The sequence below is a fragment of the Passer montanus genome, unplaced genomic scaffold (assembly GCF_014805655.1).
Source record: "Passer montanus isolate IOZ18808 unplaced genomic scaffold, ASM1480565v1 scaffold172, whole genome shotgun sequence".
Classification (NCBI taxonomy): Eukaryota; Metazoa; Chordata; class Aves; order Passeriformes; family Passeridae; genus Passer; species Passer montanus.
This window is the reverse complement of record NW_024364493.1, coordinates 236,180-262,429: the sequence shown is the minus strand read 5'-3', so window position 1 is coordinate 262,429 and position 26,250 is coordinate 236,180. Positions and strand designations below refer to the sequence as shown.

Below are 26,250 nucleotides of genomic sequence, written 5' to 3'. Positions count from 1 at the left end.
CCTTCTTCAGCAGACACCTGTCTTCTCAAACCAAGACAACAAGGCCTGGAGCAATCTGGGATTGTGAAAAGTTGCTTCAAGCACGGGTGAAACTCCATGGGCTTTAAGGACCCTTCCAACCCAAACCCTTCTGGGATTCTGTTGATGGAGAAGATGGGGATACAAACAGGAAAAAGGTCTCTCTCTACAAGAAAAAATGGTGCTTTTTTAAGCCCTAAACATTTCTAATCCTGGACATTCCCCACGGAGCAGGTCTCCTTTATGGGTGCCCTGAGTGGAAATTGAATTGTCTGTGTTGGGTGTCAGGGAGGTGCAGTTTTTTACCCAATTCACAGAATTCCCATTTGATAGAACCCTGAATGCCAGGACACATAGCTATGTGCTCACAGGGGTTGTTATGTAAAAGTGATTTATCAGAGCAGCTGGTGAAATAGTTCCTCAGTCTGTTTTCCTCCCTGAGTAATCTAACAGATAGAAAAGCCAGAAAAATCAAGGCAGTAATAATTCTTTTATGTTACATATGGTGTCTGCAGTTTGTAAGAAATGAAGGGATCTCTTTTCTCCCTGTCACGGTGCTGCAGAACACTGGGATCTGCACTGTTGCTCTGCACTGTTGCTCTGCATATTTCCACCAGAAATATGTCCTAATCAAGCCCCAGGAACCTCCAGTCTCTGAGGAGCTGCAGTTTAATTCTGCATTACAGAGACCACTGTAACCTTTGCAAAGGTCAGGAGCACTAAGGAGGGCTGTCTTTACATACAGAGCTCAAACATTTCCATCCTCCAGGTTTCTCTCCTGTTTCTCACTATTATTTTTCCTCCTTAATAGTTCTCAATTCTCACAGATAATGAGATACAGAACATGAACACTAGAGGAAGAAATTATGTGAGCTTCATTTCTTGTTCCACCTGCACTTCTAATAAGAAAATATTTTAAAATATATTTGTCAATGGTCATTAATTGTTATGTTTTAAATAGCAAAGATTAGCAGGCGTTGCATTCACCAAGTGCTTCTGCCCAAGAAGAGTTAAATCAAAATCCCTGTTCCTGTCCAATTAGCACAGAGCAGTAGTCAAGTATTTAATGAGCCCTCAGTGCCTTCTGGAAGCAGAGCAGGAGGATTATATAATACAGATGTTAAACTTTTCACTTTTGTTGATGGGGGAAACCTAAACATCAGCCAGTGGCATATGCTACTCTGCATAAATGTTCTTACCCTCCACTTGAGAAACAGCCACAATTATTTTCCCCTCACATACTGTATAACATTCTGATTAATCTGCTGTGAAATGTTTTGCCATACACACCAATTGCTCAGTTTTAATACATGTATTTAAGAAAACGGCTTTGCGTTGCCAAGAGTGACTCTTTCCTAGTGCCTGCACATGCAAATCCAGCCTCAAAAACACAGGAAATAAAATCAAATCAGTCCTTTTTTTGCCTTTGTGCAGTTCATCCAGTGCAAAAACTTCATATGTAAAATTGCTGGAGAACTTGCATTCACTGCAGTCAAAATAATGTGCAGGAAATATCATGGCTGGGTTTTAAAGGCATGAGGACTGAAATGAAATTAGAACAATCCCATTTAAATTTTCCCATGGCATGAGCAGTGAGAAGTTTCTGTGCAGGACCACTGCAAGGAAGCAGATGGCTGAGGAGGGGGCAGTTTCAAGGTGTGGTACAATGAGGAGATGCCACCCACACAAAAAGATGGGTGGGAGAGCTTCTGCAAGCACTTTTTTGGAGACCTTACCATCATGTAACAGAGCAGGACATAAATCATAATTAAAACATCATCAAGAAATAAAGGAAATCAGATGAAACAAATCCAAAATGTAATTGGTCCTAAGAAATCAGGGTAATATTCAGCATCTATATTGTCCATCTTTACTAATGGAACTGAGTGTGACAGCTGTTAGTGACAAGGCCAATGTCATCTTTTCTGGATTGATTCATAATGATGTTTCTTGTAGCACTTAAGAAAATTAAATTCATAAATTAGATAATTAAGTGGTCAGGTTAGCTCTCAGAGAATGCTTTAGGATCTGCAGAAATGCATGGGTACTGTCAGACCTAAGAGTTCAAGATTTCCCCCCAAACTCACCCAAGACTTTTTAACCTCCTGAAAAAATATTTGAAAAGCTAATTCTTGACTGTTGCCTTTAAAAGCTGGCCAGCACCAACTCCACATGGGCCAACAGAAAAGCCATAAAAGCCATGTCCAAAATCCCAAAATGTTTATGCAGTGGAAGTACCTGCAAGTTCCAAACATGAGCCAGGTTCAGCTAAACCTGGGTTTCAGAGACACTGGCCTGCATCTGTTTGCCATCAGTGCTGTTCCTGTTGTCAGCCCACTGGTGGCAGATGCCTGTCTCATATCCTAATTTCAGGGAATATGTTGCTTGACTGATGCACTTAGAAAAACACACGGATTTTGAGCAAAGGCAAATGTGCCTAATGCTGTTAAAAATGGATTTCTAATTGGGCTTTCCTGGAAATCGAGGTTTTGGCCACACCACAGGCCATGGCTTCCCCTCTGTGCTGCTTAACAGGGTGACAGGCTTGGGTGTGTGGAGATTGATGCAGGCTGTGATTTATCCTGGCAGCAGGAAGGACTGTAGAGCCCATGCAAAATTTAAGTGTAAGGACATCCAGGTGTTCTAGAAATAGGAGAGCAGCAGGCACACAGTAGCTTTTTATGGCACTTCATTGCAGCTCCCAGTGAATGTGAGTGAGGGCTGATCTGAGGCTGAGCTCAGTCAGCAGGAGGCTGCAATCAGGATTTCCTTATCTGAGAGCCACTGGAATCTCTCCCTGAAGCCCCTGCTTCAGCTCTGACACTGGCTGTGGCGCTTGGCAGCAGTTTTCTTCTTGTCACCTTGTGTGGGGGCTTGGCCTGGGTTGGTTTCTTCCTGACAAACTATCTTGAGTGCACAGGGCTCTTAAAGCTAATGTTCTGCATGTGCATTTTTGGAAAACTTGGCTGCAAAAGAAGCAGTCACCGGGTATTAATGACAGTAATGACATCTGGAAATATTCCTTTTAGAACACACATTTTACCACCACTGCTGCTGGAACCTACACCAGGCAGCGCTGGCTTTCCCCTAATTAGCAAGGTAACACTAATTGGAGCTTCCACCACTTACTTCCAGCCACGGTGTGCCACGAGGCTCCGTTCACAGTGCCATCCTCCTTCTGGAAGTCCTCAGTGTGGCAGGCTCTCCTCCTGGCATCCGTCATCAGGCGGTGCGTGGAGGCATAGGAGTAGGCCAGCCAGCGGAACACGTGGTCGTCCGGGGTGGGCGTGTAATCCTGGGTTTTCCACATGGACCTCACCATGTCGTAGGGATAGGCCACCACCAGCTCTCCCCCCTGCAGGTTGCCACCCAGCACAAAAGGGATTTTTTCCATCCAGGCGATGATTGCCCGCGTCTCCACCGCCACCTGGGAGGAAAAGTGACAGCAGATCTGGTTCGGCGTGGAAATTGCATCGTGCTGCTTCAAAGGGAGAGCAGGATCAGGAGTTCCTGAGCGTGAGGGGCCAGCAGAAGGGATGTGGGCAAGGAGAAGGCCTTCTTTAAATTATGGTGCTTGTCAGCCATCCGTGGGAGGTCACAGACATCCCGTAAGAACTAACAAAACCTTCACATCAGCAATTTATGGAACAGGAACTTCTATGTGGAGTGAGGCCAAGAGCAGGAACTGACAGAGGTGTCAGATGGTGACATTGCTTCCCCTCTTTGTTTACAAAATAAGGGATTGTAAATATAGAAATAAAGGACATAAATTAAAACACAGGAAGTTTCAACTCAAACTTTTCCATGAGGGTGGCAGAGCACTGGAACAGCTGCTCAGGGACGTCATGGAGTCTCCCTCTCTGGAAACATTCCAAACTCAACTGCATGTGTTCCTGTGTCACCTGCTCCAGGTGACCCTCCCTTGGATTGATCTCCAGAGGCCCCTTTAAACTGTAACTAATCCATGATTGTGTGATTTTAAAGTACTAAAAACTGCCACAGTGAAGCTGCTATTAATAGATGTCATTATAATTCAAAGGTCAGGCCAAAATAAGTTAAATTTCTGGCACTACAATCCAATAAACAACTTTAACAGAAGGCACAGCACTGGGTTTGCATATGCCTGATGATTCAAGGTAAGAATACATTTCAAGTAAGAGCAAGTAAGAAAATCCGAGGACAAATCTGTGAGTGAGTTTTCAAAGAGCTCATTTATGCCACAAAACTTGGGAGAAGCCGGATTCACATGGCTGAGCTCATGCTGTGCTTTTCCTTGTCTACCTTGCTGCCTAAAAGTTGGGGATTGAGTCCTCCAGGTTCTTGCAATAGCTGATGGAAAAGAAAATCCTCTAGGAAACAGTTTCTTCCTCAAGATCTGCCTCTAAATCCTGGGGGGAAATGGGGCTTTTGTGGTGCATTTTTATTTCCACTGACATAAAGGAAATTATTGACTTAGATCAGGTATGGAACTTCACTCCCAGGTTATTAATTTCTTGAGAAATGTAAATCTCGCTCTCTCAGCACATCCCAGCCTTTGTGTCCCCTCTCCTGGCCTTACTCACAGTGGCATTTTCAGACAGGTACCAGTCAGGGATTGGGATGTGATGGTTTGGAACTTTTCTTTTACTCTTCTTCTGATCTTCTGACTCCCAGAGCAGAGAGTTTAGGTCAGGGAAGTTATTGTTGATGTCAATGCCATCCTGAGTCCATCGTCCTAGAGACCAGCCCCCCAGTTCTGAACCCTTAAATTAAAAAAAAAACAAAAGAAAGAAAGAAAAAGAAAGAAAATTAAAAATTAATGGTCATTTAGAATCTAGAAACCTCTGAGCCCCTGCAGAATGTTTGGGAATGTGCCAGAGGTAATTCTATACAGAGAAATTGAAGATTAATTATTTAATTAACTGAATTAAACCATTGGCGCTTCAAAAAAAATTTGTATGAAATCTTGAATGAGGTGAAGGAAAACCCATGAAAATTTACTTGAGTTTGGCCAAAATATATCTCTCAATGGAGACAGCAGACATTCCCTCCCATGACTATGATTTTGACTTTCCAGTCTCCTGCAGACAGCTCTGGAAGATTTTCCAGTGCATTTGACCAGCCCCTACAATTTTTCCTGGTGTCTGTCTTCATGCAGACTGAATTATTATGATGCCCAACACATCATGCTCTCCTTTAAGGCACACTATAAAATTTCAGCTGTGGAGGAATGCAAATTTTCACGTGCTGAACTTGGTTTCTCGTGAGAAACAGATTGCATGGATTTTCCATTTTCCATAATGTTCCCGTGGCTCTGCACACCTCAGGATGGTTTGCTCTGGCAGTCTTTGTGACCCTCCTTTCATGTACATTTTCCTGTTAGCCAACATCACATCAAATACTGTTTCTTTCAGCTTTTTCACAAAACAAGATGGTTTGTGTTTACTTTGATGTGCCCATCCTTTCATTTTTAAGTTTCAATCGCTTACAAAATGTGATCTTTGAAGAAAATAAAGAGAACAGGGGCATTTTTGATTCATCTGCTGGAAAGAAAAGAATTCCTTGATGTGTTCATCATCCTAATTACCGCTTTGTAGGCCTTGTCATATCCATCAGGGTTCACTGAGGGCAGCAGGTGGATTCTGGTGTCCTGGATGAGGTGCACAATGCGTGGGTTCCCAGCCAGGTATTCCTGGCACATGAACTGCATTAGCAGAAGGATTAGCTCTCGTCCAAGCACTTCATTCCCATGAGCTCCTGCAATGTAGTGGAATTCTGGCTCCCCTGTAGGGAAAAAAAGCACAGAGCAGAGTTGTAGTCAGAGCAGCAAATCAAATCTCTGTCAAATGGCATCGATGTCAATCAGCAACATTTCATTTAAGGAGTGAGGAGAAATGTCTCTGCTGCACAGATGAGAGGTGAAAATGTCACTTTGGAGAAATAAATTGCTTTCTGTTGCTATTTTAAAACTGGCTTATGTATTAGAGATATCTAAAGCCACTGTGTAAAACTTCTAGAACCCCTATTTGATTAAACAGGTCTTTAATTATACTCACAACTTCAGCATGTTAGAGGTAGATTTTAACAGTTTTGAAGGTCTAAAAGTCACATGAAAAATACTTTGCTAGAAGAGAATTTTCCTACCAACCAATCTAAACACATTATCAGGGTATTCATAGATACAGCAAAACACAAAATTCCTTTATTCCAACTGCTGTCCCAGGCACTATAACAGTGAGAAGGACCAAGGACTGAATGAGTTTCCGTGCTGAAGAATTATATCATGGTAGGAAATTGAACCCCAGACCTCATGAGTAAAAAATTATTTGGAGATTTGACCTGTCCCTGCTCCAATGCATTAAGGTAAATTTCTATCCATAGCTACATCAATCCCATAACTAAAATCCATCCCCCAGTATTAAAGTTCATTTTTGTTTTATTACTGTGAAGAATGATCATTAAAGACTTTGATCCCACATTCAAAATGTCCTCTATTTATGCTCACTCTCCCCTTCCCAATTTAGAAATACAGCACTGAGGTTCCTCCCACATAGATTTGGAATCTTTGCTGCCATAAATATAATTCCATCAGTGATAATTAGTGCAGATATGGAGAAAGAGGAGGGGGAAAAAAGCCAAATCCTAACACCCCTTCAACAGATTTAGTTAAGATTAAAATCCTAACCAACTTCGTGTTCTCCTGGGTTGTCAGAAATCTCAACTGCATACAGCTTCAGTCCTTGGTTGCTTTTTCCAATATTGTAAATTCTTGTGATATTTGGGCACATTTTATTCACAGTTTTCATCAGCTGCCAACAAAAAAAGAGAAAAAGAAGAATATATTTAGACAATGCAGCATCAAAATAGATCCATGATGAATTGGTTCATTCTAAATTGGATGTGGCACCAACTCTTCATTTGCTTATCTGATTACTTTTTAGTTATAAAAACTTTAGTTCATGAATTTATAGCTCTGCTATCTCATTTTTAAAACATTATGCTATGGAGAGTAATTAAAATAATGGGGAGTGATTAAAACAACCACACTCTGTGAGGCAGTACAAGATAAGGGACTTGAGGTGACCCAGGGTGTCAGTGCACAGAAATGCATTTATTTTGCATGCTTCCACATTTCAATAGAAATATGAATTTTTCCACTCTGCCAGCAAGCAGAGATATTGCATTAAAAGCAGTTCTATTTTAGCTAAAGGCTAAACCCCTACTGTATAAATAATGTTACTGACTCAGACCTGTGTTTACTAATTTCTCTCCTCACACCTTCTGCAAATTGAAGCAAACTGAGCTGGCTGATATTTCCCTGCATCCATGCAGCTCCACAAGTTGAGGAATGGGGAATGTGAGCCTGTGTCTCAGGGCTCCTCTGAAACCCCTGACTCTGAAACTTCCACGTGCAGAAGCTTTCCTGACGTGCCTGGCACTCCAGTGCTCACAGGATACCAGAACATCAATTTAGAAAAGTGGTTGAAAGTATGGAAATGCTCATTAATAGTGAGAAAAATGCCCAGAACCAAGTTCAAAGTCCATTACATTCAGTGGAAATATTTGTACTGGCCTCAGCAAACTTCCCATCATCTCTTTAATTGCAAACATGTGATTATTTTCTGAGTCAAAGAACTTTTCCTGCATTAGAGCCTTTGTAGGAACATTTACTGTGACTCTTTTGGTAACATGTAGTGCAGTGGAGTTAATGGAAATACAATGCTGAAAATCAACATATTTCATATTTGATCTTCTCATTCCCATTTCCTACAAATGGCACAATATTTCGCCTATGATCTGGTTTGTTGTCTCAAAGACAAGGTTGAACTCATATATCGACATCAAACATGTGGCAGCTTCCTGTACCACATGAATATACACAAATACATACATAGAAATAAACAAATAAAAAATACTTTGGGCTGTAAAACAATCCTGCACACAAAACACACTGAGGGTTCCCATTGACTGGAATAGGAATATTGAATGCTCTTTTACAAGGAGAACACTGGAGCTGTAAATTTCATCTTCCTAACCAGAGAGTTCTATTAAAATAACCTGACACTGAGAAAATCCGTCCCTCTCACAAATACTTGACTTATGGCAATGCAATGTGATGCTTCCAAAACATGGCCCAGGGAACACCATCTCCTCCTCCTTCAGTATTGATAATAAATCAAAGAACAGCATTTTTCTAAGATGGTTTGTGGTGAAGCCATGAAAAGTGAAAATAATGCATATTTTGGAGGTTGGGGATGTTTTTGATTGTTGTTGGTTTTGTTTGTTTGTTTGTTTATTTTTAATAATAAGTTTACTCTGAAAGTTATTATTCTATATTGCACTGAAGTTTTGAGAATAGTTTTGGGAATATAAGACTTGTTGCAGTGCAACCCATAATATCCTGCCCATCAGCAATTAAAATCCAATTAGCTCCAAAAAAATTAACTATTTTGACACAGAAGAAAACAGCTATTGGGAGAGCACACAGTTTACAAATCTCAACCACAGTTAGAGATTTTCTATTGGTATGAAGAGTGCAAAAACACTCTGGTTTAAAGCTGTGGTTTTTTTTTCCCCAAGATATTTCTAACCTGACCAACCTGTCTTTCTGCAACGACAACATAAATACATTTTATTTTATTGTTCCTGACAGTAATTATGCCAATTGAGTTCCTACTCATCTAATCTTTGTGCTAAGAAATATAGGCCATGAAATCTCTACCAAAATAAACGTGTGACTCAGTACACAATTGCTCAATAAAACCCAGTGGTGATTCATGCAGTATAAATACACTGAAAATCCAGCACACAGCAAGTGATTCACACACATCAAGTCCAAACATATTATCTTTATATTTGAAGAGAAAGTGGGCAGAAATATTTCTTCAGGACAAACCCACACTTGTGTCTGTGGTGATATGAAGCAAGACTAAAAACAATAACAAAACCAAGAACTTGTCTGAAGTTATAGGAACAAAATTAACAACGCTGGTAGGTTTAAAATTGTACTAGCAGAGGTTTTTTTCTGGTGTTTCTGGTGAATTTTTGCTGATTTTCACAACTGTGAATATGGAATTGGACTCTAGAATTTATTCTGATTATTCAAACCCACAGAAACAGATGAGAAAACTGATGGCGAAATCAGAGTCAAATCTAGAAGGAGAAATCACTGTGCCATTCACCACTCAAATACATATGGAAGAAAAAGAGTGGCACATTATATGAAAATACTTCCTCTGCCATATAGTGTCACCACTTCCAGGTTAATTTATGTACAAATTAAGACTTTGGGACTTTATTGGACTGCTTCTTTTAATAGATGAAACCAGAGAAAATATTTTAAAAGCACATTGCAGGCAGAGTTTAATAATATTTTTAAATGAAAGTAATATTTTAATTTTTGTGGAATTCAGATTCCACAGGGATAAAAAGCCTGCACCCATCCACCCTCCATCACACACCATCCTTCTCTGCCTACCTGCCTCATCTCCTTGTAGTTGTGATGCTTAAAGTCCAGATTATCAGTGGTTGTCATTTCATTTCTTCTGTGGTAATAATTGTTTGGGTCTGAGAAAAGAAAAAAAGGAGTGTTCTCATGCTTAGGCATTTCAAATACAGAAGTGCTTTGGCACAATGCATGTAAGAAACGTGGAAATCTGAATTCCACTGTCATGTGTGTACCTAAAACAGGTTTCAAAAACAAAACTCAGAAAAACAACTGATTTGAAATATTTCTAATCACTGCACAATCAATTCATACAGATCTAAACAAAAGCAAGGAGGCACCAGCTTTCCAGACAGCTCCTCTGCACAAAAACCCAAACTTCAACAGAAAAGCAGAAGGCAGCCTTAGGCTGCAGAGGAGGGAAAAAGTCATTGGGAAATGATGAGTCAGATGCAAGATAAAAGAGTGGAAGAAAAATCAAATCAGAGGAAAAAGCCACAGTAAATGCTTTGTGTCCACTTGATTAATTTACTATTGTAAGGAATTTTAGTTTTCCTGATGAGTATTTTCCAAGTCCATGCACTGATTGGAAAACATGGAAAGGAATAATTTGGCATATTAAGCATTCCTAATTGTCTTCCAAAAGAGATCCTGTGGAAGTCCAAGGTGTTTGTTACTAAAAATTTACATATTCACTTATTTATGGGTATTATTTATAGTTTGTTAATTTTAAGTATCAAAGGAGGATATGTGGTTAGAAAAGAATCTTTTGTCTCCTTGACATTCCAGGCCCTTCACCTGGGAAAAAACCCAGAAACAAACAGGTCAAGACTGTTATGGCTCAGCTTTGAAGTTCCTGATAAATGTGCTCCTAGCCTAATCTGTTATGATTTATTTTCAGAGACAAACAAGTCTATTTGGAAAACATCAGACACATTCCTTAACTTGCCACATCTGGGATGTCTGGAATTTTGAGTAATCATTTGTCAAGCCAGTGGCTGTCAGGCTTCTATGAAAAATTGTTTCCCTTCACACAAAATCATCTTCATTGGTTTCAAATTATTGGGGGAAAAGCGAAATATGAAAAAGCCTAAATATCATCCTGTCTTATTGCAACAAAAAAATACATTGTCCCTAGAGAAAAAAATGGTTTTAAACAGTATCACCTGTCAGCTGTGACTTTTTTAGTGGGGAAAAAAAAGAACAATTCTGAGTAGGAAAAATATGTAGTTACCATCCCACAGCAACAAATCCTCACTGAAATTATGGAAAACTCACAACAGTGCAAAACACTTTATAATATTTTTAAGTTTCGTATTTCCGTATTTCGTATTTAGTGGTATAAAAACCACAAAATATTCCCATAAAATTCTAAATTTTGGGGTATCTTTTGCACTATTTAAGTTATTTATGAAATGAAACATGCAAGTCCCATTAAGCTTCCCAGTAACATGACCCATCCGTGTCTCCATTTCCATTTCCTAATCTACAGCAGAGATGCTGGAAGGTCAGCTGAAGGCTGCTCTATAAATATGACAGAAAAATGTCCAAAAAATCTTGTCTCATCAAAACCCATGTTAATTTGTAGAAATTACTCATTAATATACTGATGAGAAATGGAAATCATAAAGAAAACCCCCACTTCTTCTCAAAAGAGACAATGTGTTCAATGCCCCACAGAATATCTTCATCACTGAAAAAATACGTCCACGTTGTAAAAATATAAAAATAAACGTCATAAAACTGCCAGGATGTTGAAAGTTTTCTGTATCCCCATGAGCCAAAATATACAGCAACCGATTTTTTTCCCTGATACTTTAATCCCATGCCTTTCAAAGCCTGGCTCTTTTTCCATACATCAAACACTAATATCATGGGAATGATTGTGAATGCTGTAGAGTTGGTGGAAACTTAAAAAAGCTGTGCAGTGAGAATGATGGTATCTCTGGCCCTTCCTCAACAACAGAGCTCAATTTGACAGTTCCCTGGGGAATTAACACTCATACTTTGCCAGGCTCTGCTGCAGCCTGCTGGGATCGCTGGATTTCTGCTGCAGCAGGAATACAGATTAGAACATTAAAAACTAAAATGTAGAAAGGCAAACAAGGCTCGCACACAGCTGGATGGGTCCACTTTGGCAATTTTTTTTAAAAATAAAACTGAGAATGAGAGACTGAAAAGCTCAAATCACAGAAGAGTTATAAGAGAAATATACTGATTTATTCACAGAAATTCTGGAGAAAGTCTCTCTGTCTTCCACAGAGAAAAAATCCTGCAAAACTGTGGTACTCATGTTTATACAGAGGGATATATTAGCTTTTTCCTGCCACTACTCTGTCTGTACATCACCAGTAGAGGTAATGAAATTTGTGGTAGAGGCACCTTGTGCCCTTCATCCTTCTCTTCTTGTAAAGATGGACAAGTGACTAAAGCTGTTAAATAACAGATTCATAGGAACACAGAATGGTCTGGTTTGGAAGGGACCTTAAATCCCATCCATGCCACCCCCGCCATGGCCTTGGGCACTGCCAGGGATCCAGGGGCAGCCACAGCTGCTCTGGGCACCCTGTGCCAGGGCCTGCCCACCCTCACAGGGAACAATTCCTTCCCAAAATCCCATCTAACCCTGTCCTCTGCCATCAGGAAGCCATTCCCTTGTCCTGACACTCCAGGCCCTTGTCCAAAGTCTCTCTCTCCATCTTTTTTGTAGCTTCCCTCAGGCCCTGGAAGGCCACAGTTACATCACCCCAAGGCCTTCTCCTCTCCAGGCTGGACAATCCCTCAGCTTTTCCTCACAGCAGAACTGCTCCATCCCTCTGATCATCTCTGAGGTCTGCAACAGCTCTATGCCCTTCTGATGCCTCAGGTTCTAACATTTCTCTTTTTCACATTCTCTGCTGCTTTAGTGTGTGGGTCTGGGTTCACATCAGGGATGGTGAGCTCTGTGCACAGAGCAGGGAGACAAAACAATTCCTGCTCCAGCTGGGCACCAAGGACAAATGATCCCAATCTCAGCCCAGGAGCACAAAGCCCGTGGGCTGCAGAGAGAAAAACAAGCAGGGTGGGACTGCAGGGGCTGCAGTGGGATTGGACACTGAACTGCAATGTGCACATGGAGCAGAGCTGAGCCCAGGGAGAGACCCCGGCAGCGCTCGTGCATTTTGGGGCCATTTGGGTTCATCCTGGGGGCAGCCCTGGCTGGGCTCTGGTGCTGCCCAAGGGGCATCCATGGAGGAGATCCTTTGAGTAAATCCCTGCTTTACTCCGGAACTCTGCCCAGCCTCTGTTCTAGGCCAGCCTTTGCAAGGCATCACTTCCTGAACTGAGGATCCCAAAACTCCGAGTGGGTTCATGCCCAACAACTTTGCAGCACGAGGGCTCTGAAAACTGCCCAGAAAAAGTACCAGAAAGGACCAGTTGCTTGGCAGTTGATGAAAAAAGGGCATTTTCACTTATTACAGCTCTACAGCACCTCAGCCAGTGAGGCCCTGATGCTCCCAGCAGGTTTCAGCTTCTCAGAATGCTGCTCCAAATATAGGGCATAATGAAGGCAATCCAAGGGATTCAGAGAAGTTTTTAATAAAAAGAATATTCTGCTTTAAATCCCTTAGACTGCCTTAAAAACCCCAATGTGCCATTTCGCAAATGACTGGGTTTTTTTTTTAATTTCCATGCAATTTAAGTGAATTTGACTTGTCTTCACTAAATTGAACATCTCACAGACAGCACATGTGTAATCTTGAAATAAATCCGCTGGCAGCCACATCAGGTGATCCTAAGTTTTTTTCCACATGATGTATTTCATGGCAGCCTCATGAGCATTGCTCATGAGCATTAACATCACACATGAAATCAGCAATGAAATAGTATTTTTCAACTATAAACTGATTCTTTTCTCCTTTTATTCTCAGAAGTAGATGCTGGATTTAGAACTGCTGTTTACATGGACATTTGTAATGAAAGATACTTGCAAAAAGTCACATTTTTATCAAAAAATGAACAGAACTTTAGACTTGACTAGGTAGCCTGGCACTAAGAGAGAAGCAGTAAAAATAAGACTGAAGACACTGCAAAACACAGCACTCCATTACAGAGCTGTTAAAATACTTTTTTTATCTTGGGTTCAAACTAATGGCATGATCATGGTACCAGTGATAGTTTTCTATATAAGAACTATTAAAAATTAAATTCCATCACCAATTTATTCTGTTAAAATAATTGTCTCTTGCCTTGAAAACTCTGCAATATAAATAAATTCATGAAGAACTCAACTAATTTTCTCTCTCCAATCTCTGGGTGCTTTTGATCACATGCAATTTCATTTTGACCTTCCTTAGGTTTGAGAAAGAGAAGGCAAGGAAGGCACATCCATCCCTCTGAGGCAATTGCAAAAGACTGTATGTGTCAGCCTCCATCTATGTAAATACCAGCATTTTTGGAAAGTGGAGAGGGAATTAAATATTTTTGGGTTTTATCCTCTTTTTGCCCTCTTTTTTGAGACATGGCAGCACTGATTGTTGTTACAGGTAAGATTTTCTGGCATCTTTCCTCCATAGAGAAATGTCTTTCTCTTGGTGAAACAGCAAATCCTTTCTGTTGCCCAAAGATAGCACTGACATAGTTGGACAACACAGCTTTTTTTCTTTCTTTCTTTTTTTCAGAGCTACTGTAACAATCTAGAAAAGCTTGTTTGTCCACACTAGCCTAAGATACAACAAAAATGTATGTTATGGATAAGATATAAGCATTCCACTGATAAAAACTGCAATTATCTTATATAATTCTGCTTTAAGTTCGTTCCAGTTGTCCAAATAGTGTTTTATCATGATTTATCCAATTTTTAGTGCATCTAGCACATGCAGCAGGTTTTATAGACAGAGCCCTACCCACAGGAATGGTTCCAGCTGTCTTTAACCATTTCCATCTCATTCAGACAGTGCTAACCTAGAATATCAATCTTATTCACATTTTTTCTTTTTCTTTTATCCTTTCTCCTTATTCCTTTATTACCCTCCCTCGTGAACCTTCTTGATGGAAAGCAGATACAGAGCACAGACTGAATGCAAATGGTTTAATATATTCAGGGATTAATGAAGGCGTAAACCCTGAAATCACAAGTCTAGAAGACATGAAAAGAAATTCAGAGTTAAGAAAAATGGGTTTCTTTCCTTCCACCCTCCTTTAGTTGTTGGGGCATTTCCCTACGCCCTGGGCTTTGGAAAGGCTAGAGGTGTGTGTACTAACAGAGCTCCACCTCCTAACTTTGGTGAATTTAGGAAGATTGGTCATTTTTATGAAAAAAAAAAGCCTGTCAGAAAAGAAGAGCCCTTGACTTCCAGTCCCACAGTCAATGCAGAGTGTTAGATGAGCACTGTCAAAGTCGCTGCTCCCACAGCCAAACCATCCAGATATTTAATTTGGAATAAGCAAAATGACACCGATAAAGGGTGAGGAATCCACTTAGAGGGAGCTGCAAAAACATGTCCCATCCTAGAGGAAGAAAACATGCATGGAAAAGCCTCTGGAACCTGAGGAACAGCTTTGTCCCGGGCACCTCGCGTGCGACGCACAAAATGAGCAAGGAGAAAGAAATGCCAGCTCTTTCTGAGCTAAAAAGATGGGTCAGCACTTATCAAAACCTATTAGTTCTTCAGTCCAATTACATTTTGAATGAACACACCCCATTCCCATTGTGCTTCTCAATGAATGATTCTGGTATTTTCTTCCAGGAATATACTGAATCAGCCACTGCGGGCAATTAACTCAATAAATGACTACCAGGGGGATGCTCTGATGCTGTTTCCATGTGAATCCAAGATCTGTGAAAAGCTGGAAGAGCACTCGGCAGGACAGTGCTGAAAGTGGGGATGTGTTCCCAGATTCACCCACTGACACAGACCCATGAAGCTGAAGGGTAACAAATTCCAGCACAGCAAGCATAATCTGGCCCTGGATGGGTGTAAAGCCAGTAAGAATCCAGGGTAAAAAACTGCTGCACTCAATAAAAATCACCTTTCCAAATACTGACACTTTTGCTTTTTTCCTTTTAAGATGCAGTTTTAGGGGAGAGAAAGGGATCATGATAATTTACATACAAATTGCCCTAGAAAACAGTTAGATCACCTATGAAATCTTGTTTTTTTTAATAAAGGCACCTACAGATACTATGGCTTGCATATCAAAAGTTATCCTGATACTGTCTGTGGGCTCGGGCAGATATTTCTGTCTCTTTTTGCACAACCCTACTCACTAAAATATTATACCAAAAGCAAAGCTATCCAAAGGAAATGCAATTTTTGAGTCTTGCCACAGGCAACACGAATTAACAAAGGCTCTCACCTGGCAAGGGGCAGCCCAGGATTTCCAGTCTCATGCAGATGCTGCCCTCCTGGAACCAGGAGCGGGGGTTGATGCGGATGTAACGCGCCACCAGCGGCACCGGCAGCATGTTCAGCACTGGGATCTCCTTCTCGCTGTTCCCTTCAAAAATCTGGCCGGGCCAGACAGGGGGAAAGGGCAACGTCAGTGCTTCAAACTGTCCCGGAGTGGTTTTGGTAAGAGAAATGTAAAATCACCTTTCTGGTCCGGTCTGGTGGTGGCCTGGGCCAGAACTGCTCTTTGAGGATGGCAATCCCCCCATTCCCCCTGGGCAATTCTGATTCTGTACCTTGAGATTTGCTCTTAAAATCAATAGGACCACTGAGAGATGCTGCCACTGACTAATCCATGACCAGCCCCTGCTTTCCCACCTCTGCTCTTCCTCATAAAACATGTTTTGTTCTACTCACCACATCTCCAGATTCGTTCCTGACAGCAGTCCACGCGTGGCTGTCATTGCTCACCAACACTCGGTAAGAGGTCACCCAGTTACTCCTTGAAAAAGAGAATAAATAAGTTACTTTTCATAACTTAGAATGACTGCACATTATTTAATCTAATCAAGCTTATAAGGCTGCTAGCAGTGGAAATCCCATTTGGCAAAGTCATGCCAATCTGGATTCAACAGACTGTTCAAAAAGCCCAGCACACAGAAGCAAAATCCTGGTGAGATAATATTCTGGGATTCCAGGGGGTGAGAGACTTGCTGCTCTCCTCTCCTTTTATATGCAGAGTTTGAGATAAATGGCTTATCTAGAACAGATTTATGCAGTGTTCAAAGATCATCTTTTCAGCTGCAGAACATTTATTAGTTCTGCTGTTATTATCGGAGAGGATGGGAAAAAAGTAATAAATCCTCAAGGATGAAACATCTGTGAATTTCAACCAGCAAAATTTCCATTTCTTTCAATAGAAGAATAACTGGTGCCTGCAGTTATTCTTGTATTTATTAGCAAAAGATAGGGACAGAGAGACAATTGATCACAGGACTACTGCACTCCTACAACATCCTGATCAATCCCCAATAGGCTGATTTTTCTAATGTCATCTGATTTACAACAAAATCCCCTTTCATCTAAAAAAGTCAAATACTTCAGTTATGCCTCATCTGGATCCAGCTAAAGAAGAGTATGAGGAAATGTAAAACGCTGCTTCCTATGTTCTGGATTAAAGCTGTGGAGTTTCACACTGCTGGGGCATTACCTGTGGAAATGTGTGTACAGGGCAGGAGAAGGCTGGAGAAGGCAATGCCCAACTCTCCTCTCCTATTTTTTACTCAGAAAGGGCAGCAGTGATTTATTTTTCCCCTAACACCTGGTTTCAGTAGGCAGGGACTTGGAGGAGAGTTGAGGCTTGGAGGAACATTTGTACTGTGAAGTCAGTCCAGGATGATTAAATTCCATATTTATGTGCAACCAGCAGGGCTCTGGAGCTGCTCTTCTTCAGCACAGGTTCTCAGCTAAGCTACAGTCCCATGGCTGGGAGTGAAACCAGGGTTAGGAAAGCTCTTGGCACTGGAAAGAAGAACAGGGGACTTTGGGGCAGGTATTGGAGAAGCAGCAGAGCATAAAAAAATGGAGATCAGGAGTGCCTGGAAGGACAGACACACCTAAGAACTTTCCCTGTACAAATACAACTTTGAGTTGTTTTTTCTTTTAAAATCAGCTAATAATAGCAAACTACCTATGAACACACGCACCCACACTGAACCCACTGTGCCGGTATTTAAAGGACAAATCAGCCTTTATGTGCTCACTAAAGAGAGTCAGGCTTTTAATGAAGACCAAAAAGGGACAAGGATGGAACAAGAGTAAAACCATCAGCCCCAGTTCAACCAAGCCTTGTACAAAACAGACAACTGAGCTTTTCCACACATCAAAAAAACCCCAAAACCCGAGGTAAATATTTAGTAGGATTTGGAAAATCACTTCTGGACCTTCTATACTAATGCCCCCAAAAGTTAAAAAATGAGATTTTGAAAAAAAAAACCCAACAAAACAGAACAAAAAAGCAACTGAACAAACCCAGCTCTGTTTTAGACACTAAACCAGTCCTTTGCAACTCTTTCACCAGCCTCCTTCAGTGAATAGATTTTGCCATTCATGTTAGATTAAATGGAAAAATCTTGACTATTGCCAAGCAGACAACTTTTTGTTATCGCAATGAAAAGAAGGGTACATCTATCACTTGTAATGCACACAACTTTAGTATTTGGTAAACAACTGTAACAAGTGAGCAGCACTCTGAAAATCCTAATTGTCTGCCTTTTAGTGGAAGGGCTCCTGGGGTAGGAGATTTACTGCAGAGCTGAGAAGTGCCGTGCTGGCGTCTCTAAAATTTGGCTGTAAAATGATAAATGACACACAACAAAATAAACAGTGACTTCAGCATGCTGGATAAGTTTCTCCTGACTCTTGCAAAGAACTTTCTTCCCTCAGCTTCCCACTTAGGTTGAAGAAGGGCTGATTTACTTCTGTCAAAAAAAGGAGCTGACAAGAGGGAAGGAGAGGGACTTGTGACAAGGACATGGAGTGCCAGGACAAGGATAGTGGAAAAAAGTAGGTTTGGATCAGATATTGAACCATTCTATAAAATGGCCAACAGCAAAAATCTAAAAGGAGGAAAATAGCTTTTTCTGAATTACTAGAAAAATATAAGCTTGAGAGCAAAACTCCTGGGTTTGAAGGAGGGTGCTTGTGGCACTGTACATATTCAATGCACATAAAATTATATTGGGCTTTTTGCCCTTTTTTTTTTTTTTTTTAATTTCCTTACTCATTTTATTGGGGGTTGCATGAGCTTTGCATAATTTTTTTTTTACAATTCTTGATCATCTCTCAAAATCAGGCTAAAGGACCAAAAGAGGCAACGCCACAAAGGAAATAACATCATTGCTTCTGAAGTATTACAGAGCTTTTTTCACTTCAACTGCACAGATCAAGTTGGGAGGGCAAACACAACACATCCATATTCATTGCTCGACATTTGCAAAGAAATTCAGAGTACTAAAGTCACATAAAACCACGACTTTTGTAAGAAAATCATGGCACATATAGGATGTTTAAAAGAACAAGATTACTTTACTGGCATGAGAAAATGTTGCTGTCACAGTAACATTTCTAAGCTGGGACTTTCATTTAACATATTTTGATTTTCTCACTCCCTACCATTACAAAAGTTCAAACTTCTCCCAAAGGAAAACATATACAAGTAGTCCTGCACATTTTCCATCTTGAGTGGCAACAAGTAACGTGCTATGGAGAGGCAGAATGCAATTAAAATCCTAATGGGCTGCATCCAGTCTTGGACACTGGCAGGATAGAGGGACCTCAGAGGGTCATGGATGAGGTAAATCAGTGCAATGTATGAAGGTACACACCATACACTATTCACTTTGTCTGCCTATGAGGAAAAAGCAGAATAAAAACATCACAGGGGATCAGATCCTTCTCTCACTGGCTGTGCATGCAAAGCTGCCTCTAGGGGCTTAAATATTTTCCCTTTTTCCCCCCAATGCCATAATAAAACCACCTCCTGAAAATATTAAGAAGGCTCCTGTAAATTCAGACTCCCCTGAGAAATGGCACCTTCTCCTTCAAAGCCACATCCCCCATGCTGGGGAAGGGGAGCTCTGTGTGTGTTCTTGTGGTCAGAGGATCTGGAAAAAAAACCTAGCAAAGCCTAATGAGTGTCTTCAAATCCCAGACACTCCTACAGCTCCAGAGCAGACAAGAACACCCAACTCACTAAATCCTCCCAAGAGCTGCAGTTTTCCCACCTGTTTGTGGCACAGGAGGGCTGCTGACCCCAGGAAGCAGCTGGGTGTGTGGTGCTCCAAGAACAGCATCTCCCAGGATCCAGGAGTTCCAGAAACACCTGGTTTATTCATGTAGGCACAAAAATCTAAAGCTTTTTTGTGGCAATCCATCAGAGGAACACAGCAGCTGAAGCAAAGCCTTGTGCTAGGAGAATTGTTGGGGAATTTTGTCTGTGTGATCAGCTGGTGACACCAAGATCCATCTCCTCGGTTTGGGATTTGCAGACAGGGATTTCTGTCACATCCAATCTCTTTGGGGCCCATCAGCACTGAACAATAAAGCTGTCTAAGGAAGGCTGAGATAAAGCTGTAATGTTTTCCTAGACTCAGGATGTCCCTGCTGTTGTTTCAGAGAAGCTTTTCTGCTTTCACTATATCAAATCTCTCAAGACCTATCACTGCACTTCTAAGAGAAAAATACAGATTTTTTCTGGGTTTATAGAGCTGAGCCCATCACCCTCTGCCACAAAGTCCCTGTTCCACCTCACAAATTTCCTCCATGCTGGAAAAAGATCACAAGGTACAGATTTGACAGGGAACTTTTGGATTCAGTTGCATCCCTTTAAAATAACCCCTTTTAAAATTTATGGCAGCCTTATATCTTCAGAAACAGCCAATCTGAAAAATCTCAGCATCCACTGACAATATTAATGAATTCTTTTCAGAGATAGTAAATGCAAAAATCAAAATGTGATTCAAATTCACTTAATGTGGTGGATCTTTGAATTATTACTAATTATTTGATTTTTATCTGTAATGCACTGCCCTTAGACAAAGCTTATTTGAACACCTTCAATTTCAAATTCAGTCTTTTGTGATGCATGGAAATGTCCTGCTTTTTCATTTTCATCCAAAAAGAAAAGCTGCAGGATTAAATAACTTGCCCAGGGACAGAGAGCGTAAACCTGAATCAAAGCAGAGAATTAAAAGCAGATCTCCTACAGCTTTGGCAGGTTCCTGTCCCAATAATCAGCTTTTCCTTATCTAACCACGGCATCAGCTACTGAGCAAAAAGATCATGGGCAGCACCACAACAATAAAACATCTTCCACTGTGCCTGCCCTGATACATTTTCCAGACTTTTCTCTGTGTGTGTTGAACCCAAGGCTGAATCCCAGCTGAGGAGAATGGGAAACAGAGGAGGGATGCCAGCAGGCAGTGGATCAGCTGGGAATTGGAATTGTTTGGGTTTATTCTCTTTGAGCAGCACCTGCTGCATGTCATATTTTCAGGCCAGGCTTCTCAATAATGGAAAGCTAACCAGCAACTAGTGAAATAACCTAACGTTTTGATCCTCATCTCTGAGGGTGCTTTCCCACATCAAGGAAAGCCCAGGTGATTTCAGGCGCTGGTGAGCAGAAGCCAAGCCCAGAGTGGCAGAGATGGGCCACAAAGGAGACTGAAGAGATGGAGCACCTTCCTGTCTGGAAAGGAGAGAACTGGGGGTGTTCAGCCTGCAGAAGGCTCTGCACTGGACCTTAGAGCAACTTCCAGGGCCTGAAAGGGCTCCAGGAGAGCTGGGGAGGGACTGGGACAAGGGATGGAGGGACAGGACACAGGGAATGGCTCCACTGCCAGAGGGCAGGGCTGGATGGGATATTGGGAATTAGGAATTGTTCCCTGTGAGGAACTGGAATGGATTTCCCAGAGCAGCTGTGGCTGCCCCTGGATCCCTGGAAGTGTCCAAGGCCAGGCTGGATGGGGCTTGGAGCACCCAGGGATAGTGGAAGGTGCCTATGGCAGGGGGATTGCAGCAGGATGACTTTTAATGTCCCTTCTAACCAAAACTCTTCCATGATTCTCTGACATTCTTGGAATGAGAGCAGCAAACACCAGCAGAGCTTCCATGAGCAGCAGACCTGGCTCCAACTGAGCATTTTATTCTTCTGCTGTCAGGCCAACCTGATTTATCTGCAATAGAAACCCCTAAAATTAATATAAAATAGACCCAGTCAGGCAAATAAATGTGCACCCAGCAATAATAAATAAATTGCCACACCAAAATACTTGATATAGCAAAATCTCTATACCAAAAAAAATGCTGGACAAGCCTTATGCTAAATGATACTCATGCAACAGAATCAGCATGCTGGCAATTAAATGGCTTTCTACTTGAAAAATTAATTTGTACTCTCATGCAATTAAATGTAAAACCATTAATATTAATATTCCATAACAATATTTATGCTGATAAAATTTTAAATCACCCACTGCCAAACAGCTTCCAAATCACCCAAGTCAAAAAATGCCCAGGCAAACCACAGGTAGCCCAGCAAGTTTTGCAAACTAATTAAAATAAATATGATTTAGGAGATGAAGATTGACTAGCCAGCAAGGGTATTTTTTTAATAATTGAAATCTTTGAATGTTTAATTTTTAAAATTGCTTCTAGCTGACTGAAATGAATGTACTGCTGTGAAATCCATCTCTTTGGAGGCCCAATGAAGAAAAGCTCCGAGCCAGAATTTCACTTGCTTGAAACTGAATTCAGCACAGATTTTTCAAAGCTTTACTCAATAAACAGGAGTTGGGGTTGCAAATACCTTTCCAACCCAACATCTGCAACTTACAGCCAGGTCTTTACATTAATTTTATGACATTCTATAAAATCTGGTGCCAGCTGTGGATGTTTCTTTTTTTGCTGTTGTACATTCACCCAGTAATGCCTGAAAATGCCGAGCTCAGAGACATCCTCTGCCCCAAACATTTTGGTTTTAACATCCCTCATTTTGGGCCACTCTTTGCAATGAGATCTGCATGAGTTTGAAATTCTTTCTGTACCAGATCGTCTGTATCTGCTGAACACAACCAAGCTGTGATGCCTTTTCTTCTGAACATCTTTTTGTGGTGTTCTTAATTATCCTTTTTTTTTTTCTTGTGCCTACCTCACCTTTGTGAATTAGTCGTGTAATTGAGGAGAAAAATCCAGACTTTCCAGGCAATGCCTCACTTCATGAATGCTAAAATACAGGAAAATGAAAAGCCCTGAGAGTAACCAGCAAACAAACACTGCCACTTGTGTCCACAGCTGAGAGAATATTTACAGCAATGCTGTAGGCTCTCCCCCTTGGGCTGCCAAGCCCACAGAGAGGTGGCCAAGTGGCACTCAGAGAAGGGACACTGGTTTGGGAAGGGCACAAGTGGAGGGACAAGGAGCCTGATGACCCCAACACGACCCCCCCCAACCACTCTCATTGCACCAAGTCATCGTGCACATGCCAGAGACACAAATGCAGGCTGTGATGAGTAAGGGTGAGTAATCAGCTGCAGCAGATGCCCAAACCCACTGGAAGTCTCCTTTTCCAAAAGGATTCGGCTCATTTGAGTTCAAGTTCCTTCCATGGAGGTTAAAAAGCTTTCCTTCCTCTTCTGAGCATCCCCACCGTGCAGGGCAGGTTCTGTCCCCTCCTCAGCCCCCTCTGGGGGTGCAGAGTGACCAGGCAGGAGCTGTCCCTGGGGTGGCAGTGACCTGCTCCCTGCCACTGAGTGACAGAGGATCCCCGTGACAAATCAGAGCCACAACCACAGCATCAGCTCTGACATTTCTGTCAAACAAACTTGTGAAAGCATCAATCTGTCCCTGGGTGTGCTGTCAGTACCCCACCCACACAGGATCACCCCAGCTGGTCACTGAGGCAGCTCCCCAGTGGGGAGGGCTCATCAGGGTGACCAAAATCCTGGGCAGGGGGAAAGAACTGAGCTGGAAAATCAACAGGGCACAGGGGCTGAAACTAAACAAATAGATGGAGAGCCCTGGAGGTGCAGCTGCCAAAGGCTGGCTCATGAAAGCCCATGAGAAGGATTCACCAAGCCACGCCAAGAGAAAATCTAACTTATTAGGTAAACCCATCATAAACATTAGTATAACACATAACTGTGACATTATTATCTCAAGGGAGCTTTTCCTGCAATGAGTTCAGGTTGTTTTGTAACTCACATCAATACACTTGATATGATTTCTATGGATTTGGAACGATTCACCCCATGAGGCTGACTTTGGGAAAGCTGTAATCATCTCTGCAGTCCTGTCACCCAGTCAGGGCAAATAACAGTTTGCACTGATTTAATGCACCAGAATTACTGGAGTCTGCACACAGCAGCTGCTTGTTTTGTTACATGATCTGGATAAAACATCGAGACATATCCCCTGCACTTGTTGAAGTTTCACCAGGGTGTGTTTTCACAGCCTCTACGAGGGGACAGGAGGAACTGCTCTGAGAGTCAGAGCCAGCTTTGTCTGTTCTACTTGTGAGCTGGGCAGGGTTTAGAGTTTATTCTTCTCTGCTCTCACAAGCAGCACTGCACTGCTGAATTTCGACCCTTCATGTGTACAGTACAAAATTCTGCTCTCTTAGATTGTAGCAGCAGCTCAAAATACCTGTGAATATCCACTCCACTTTCCTGAATGCTACCCCAGTGTCACTGGAACGATTATTACTGCTCCTTCTTCTGCTATTGTTGGAAGACTGAAGATGCTCATGTGATTACCTCTTCAGGAAGCCATGACCTTAGCACCAGGAATAGCTGAAAAGACCCTGGCAGTGCTGGACTTGATGATCTTAGAGGCATTTTCCAACCTAAATCATTCTGTGACTCTGATTTTTACTGCCTTGCAAGCAAGGAAGTTTCCCCCTTGCCACAGACACAGCCTAAAACCCAAATCTGAGCTTCTGAGAAACTGCCAGTGAGTGCAGCAATAAGTTGGAATGTGGGGCAGCACATTCATTTTGTGACTGAAGAGCAGAACGCTGTACCACCAAAATTAGAAGCAAGCAGGCAAATTGCACTGACCTAAATTTATCCTCAACTGCATCTCTGGAAGGCGCCCAGCTTGTTACAGACCTACAATTCCCTCAGGACAGATTGTCAAAAGGGATGCTGGGGCATCATGGAGAGCTACACTGCACACAGGGAAGCCTGAGGTCGAGGGTGTATTACCAAAAAAAATTGCAAAATCATTCCCCTATTCAATCACAAGGATCTTGTCTGTAGCAAAAGCATGATCAGACACAAAATCCAATCTGCTGGGTATTTATTATTTGCTATCCTTTCAGAGCAGCACAGGGAAATCAAAGTGCCACAGTAGGGAGTGTGCAGTGGTGTCTACACCAGCGTCTGGTTAAAATGTTTCTTCAGCACTAATAAAAATAAGTGACCAGCTTGAAAGGGTGTCAGTTTAGAACCAGGCAATACATGGAAGTCATTCCTTCCAGCCAGCAGCACCACTGATTTGGTGTCTCCTCAAACCTTTTAAGAGCTATTGCAATTTTAGAAGACACAAGAAATAATTTCTACCCAAATCAGACTTGAAAAATTAAGATGTTCCCCCTACATTTTTTTTCCTAAAGACAAATAGCTTGCATAAAAGCAAAAAATCTTCAATATTTTTATGAAGCTGAAAGGTCTAACAGAGAACATGCTTGAAAGTAAGTCTATTTTGATTTTTCTCTAAAAATTCCCTAATTCTGCTGCAGAACTCCAACTTTCTGCACAGATCATTTCATCCATGCTTTTCCTTATTGTTGTCATTTTGTCATTCCATGGTGTGGAGTGATAGTTCACAATTTACCATGACTGAAAGGTTAATTTTTAGAAAATACATCTCACTCACTGCAACATTACATCCTCTCCTGAAAACCAAAACATCCTCTGCCTTCACACAGCCTGAAGCTTTATATTACTGTCAGCACACACTGACTCTATTTTGACATGTGGGTTTTCTCTTGATACAAAAGATGATGCTGAATTATCAGAAGGGAATTTGGTTTGTGGGAAACAAGTTTACTCTGTTTTGCAAAATCCTGCCAAACTGCTAAGAGTGATTAATACTTTCTTTCCCTCTGTCAAGAGAGTGCATATTTTAAACTACCACATCATTGCTTTAAATCCCTGGCTCAATTCCACAGTGATGCTTCCAGTGTCCCACTCCACAGCCTTGAACAGTTCTTTAAAGATATTTGGTTCCTAAAACTGGAATGTGTATTGGCAGCAATATGAAGAATTACATATATTATTATTTCATTTATTATTATACATATATTATTATTTAATAATTACTTATTATTAAGAATTGCATATTATTATTACAGATATTATTTCTCCCCCAAAGCAACAGATATCCTGCTCACTTTCAAGACACTGGATTTTATCCCTATTAACCAGCACTTGTAGCACTCCTGATTTTTGGATATCTTCAGTGTAAAAATCAAAAAGAAGTCCTGGTTCTTGCAGCTGGGCTCCACTTTTTCTGCGAAATTCATCATCTGCAGATCATCTGGATGATCTCAGCAGATTTGCCCATTTATGGTGGCAAAAGAACACTTTTCTGTGATTTCAGGTTTCCCAGGAATGACTGAGGTGCCTGAACAGCAGCAGCCCTCAAGCTGATGTGCTCGCTTTTACTGGTCAAAGGAAGGACTCCTCAAATCTAGGATTTCTGTTCAAAGCCTGTTTTCGCTTGTTTCAGGCTTAAAAAGGAGAGGAGAAAGATCTGATTCACAGAATTCACAGATGAGCAAAAAATTCGACTCAGAAGTGCTTTTCCTCAAAAAGGAAATGATGAAACAATCCAAGTATTCACTACAAACCAGGCTCAGTTTCTTTCTCTACTGTC

General features: G+C 41.4%; 1 protein-coding gene across 1 annotated transcript in view; it reads right to left on the bottom strand.

Annotated features, from left to right (window-relative positions):
• CPXM2 (carboxypeptidase X, M14 family member 2) overlaps positions 1 to 26,250 on the bottom strand; it is a 66,532-nt gene that overhangs the window by 8,964 nt on the left and 31,318 nt on the right. Inside the window, exons 4-10 of the mRNA XM_039704350.1 lie at positions 16,231 to 16,315; positions 15,782 to 15,932; positions 9,476 to 9,564; positions 6,683 to 6,806; positions 5,585 to 5,781; positions 4,581 to 4,760; positions 3,148 to 3,445 (exon numbers count right to left, since the gene is read on the bottom strand). Of these exons, the coding sequence (XP_039560284.1) occupies positions 3,148 to 3,445; positions 4,581 to 4,760; positions 5,585 to 5,781; positions 6,683 to 6,806; positions 9,476 to 9,564; positions 15,782 to 15,932; positions 16,231 to 16,315 (1,124 nt within the window). The remainder of the gene's footprint in view (positions 1 to 3,147; positions 3,446 to 4,580; positions 4,761 to 5,584; positions 5,782 to 6,682; positions 6,807 to 9,475; positions 9,565 to 15,781; positions 15,933 to 16,230; positions 16,316 to 26,250) is intronic.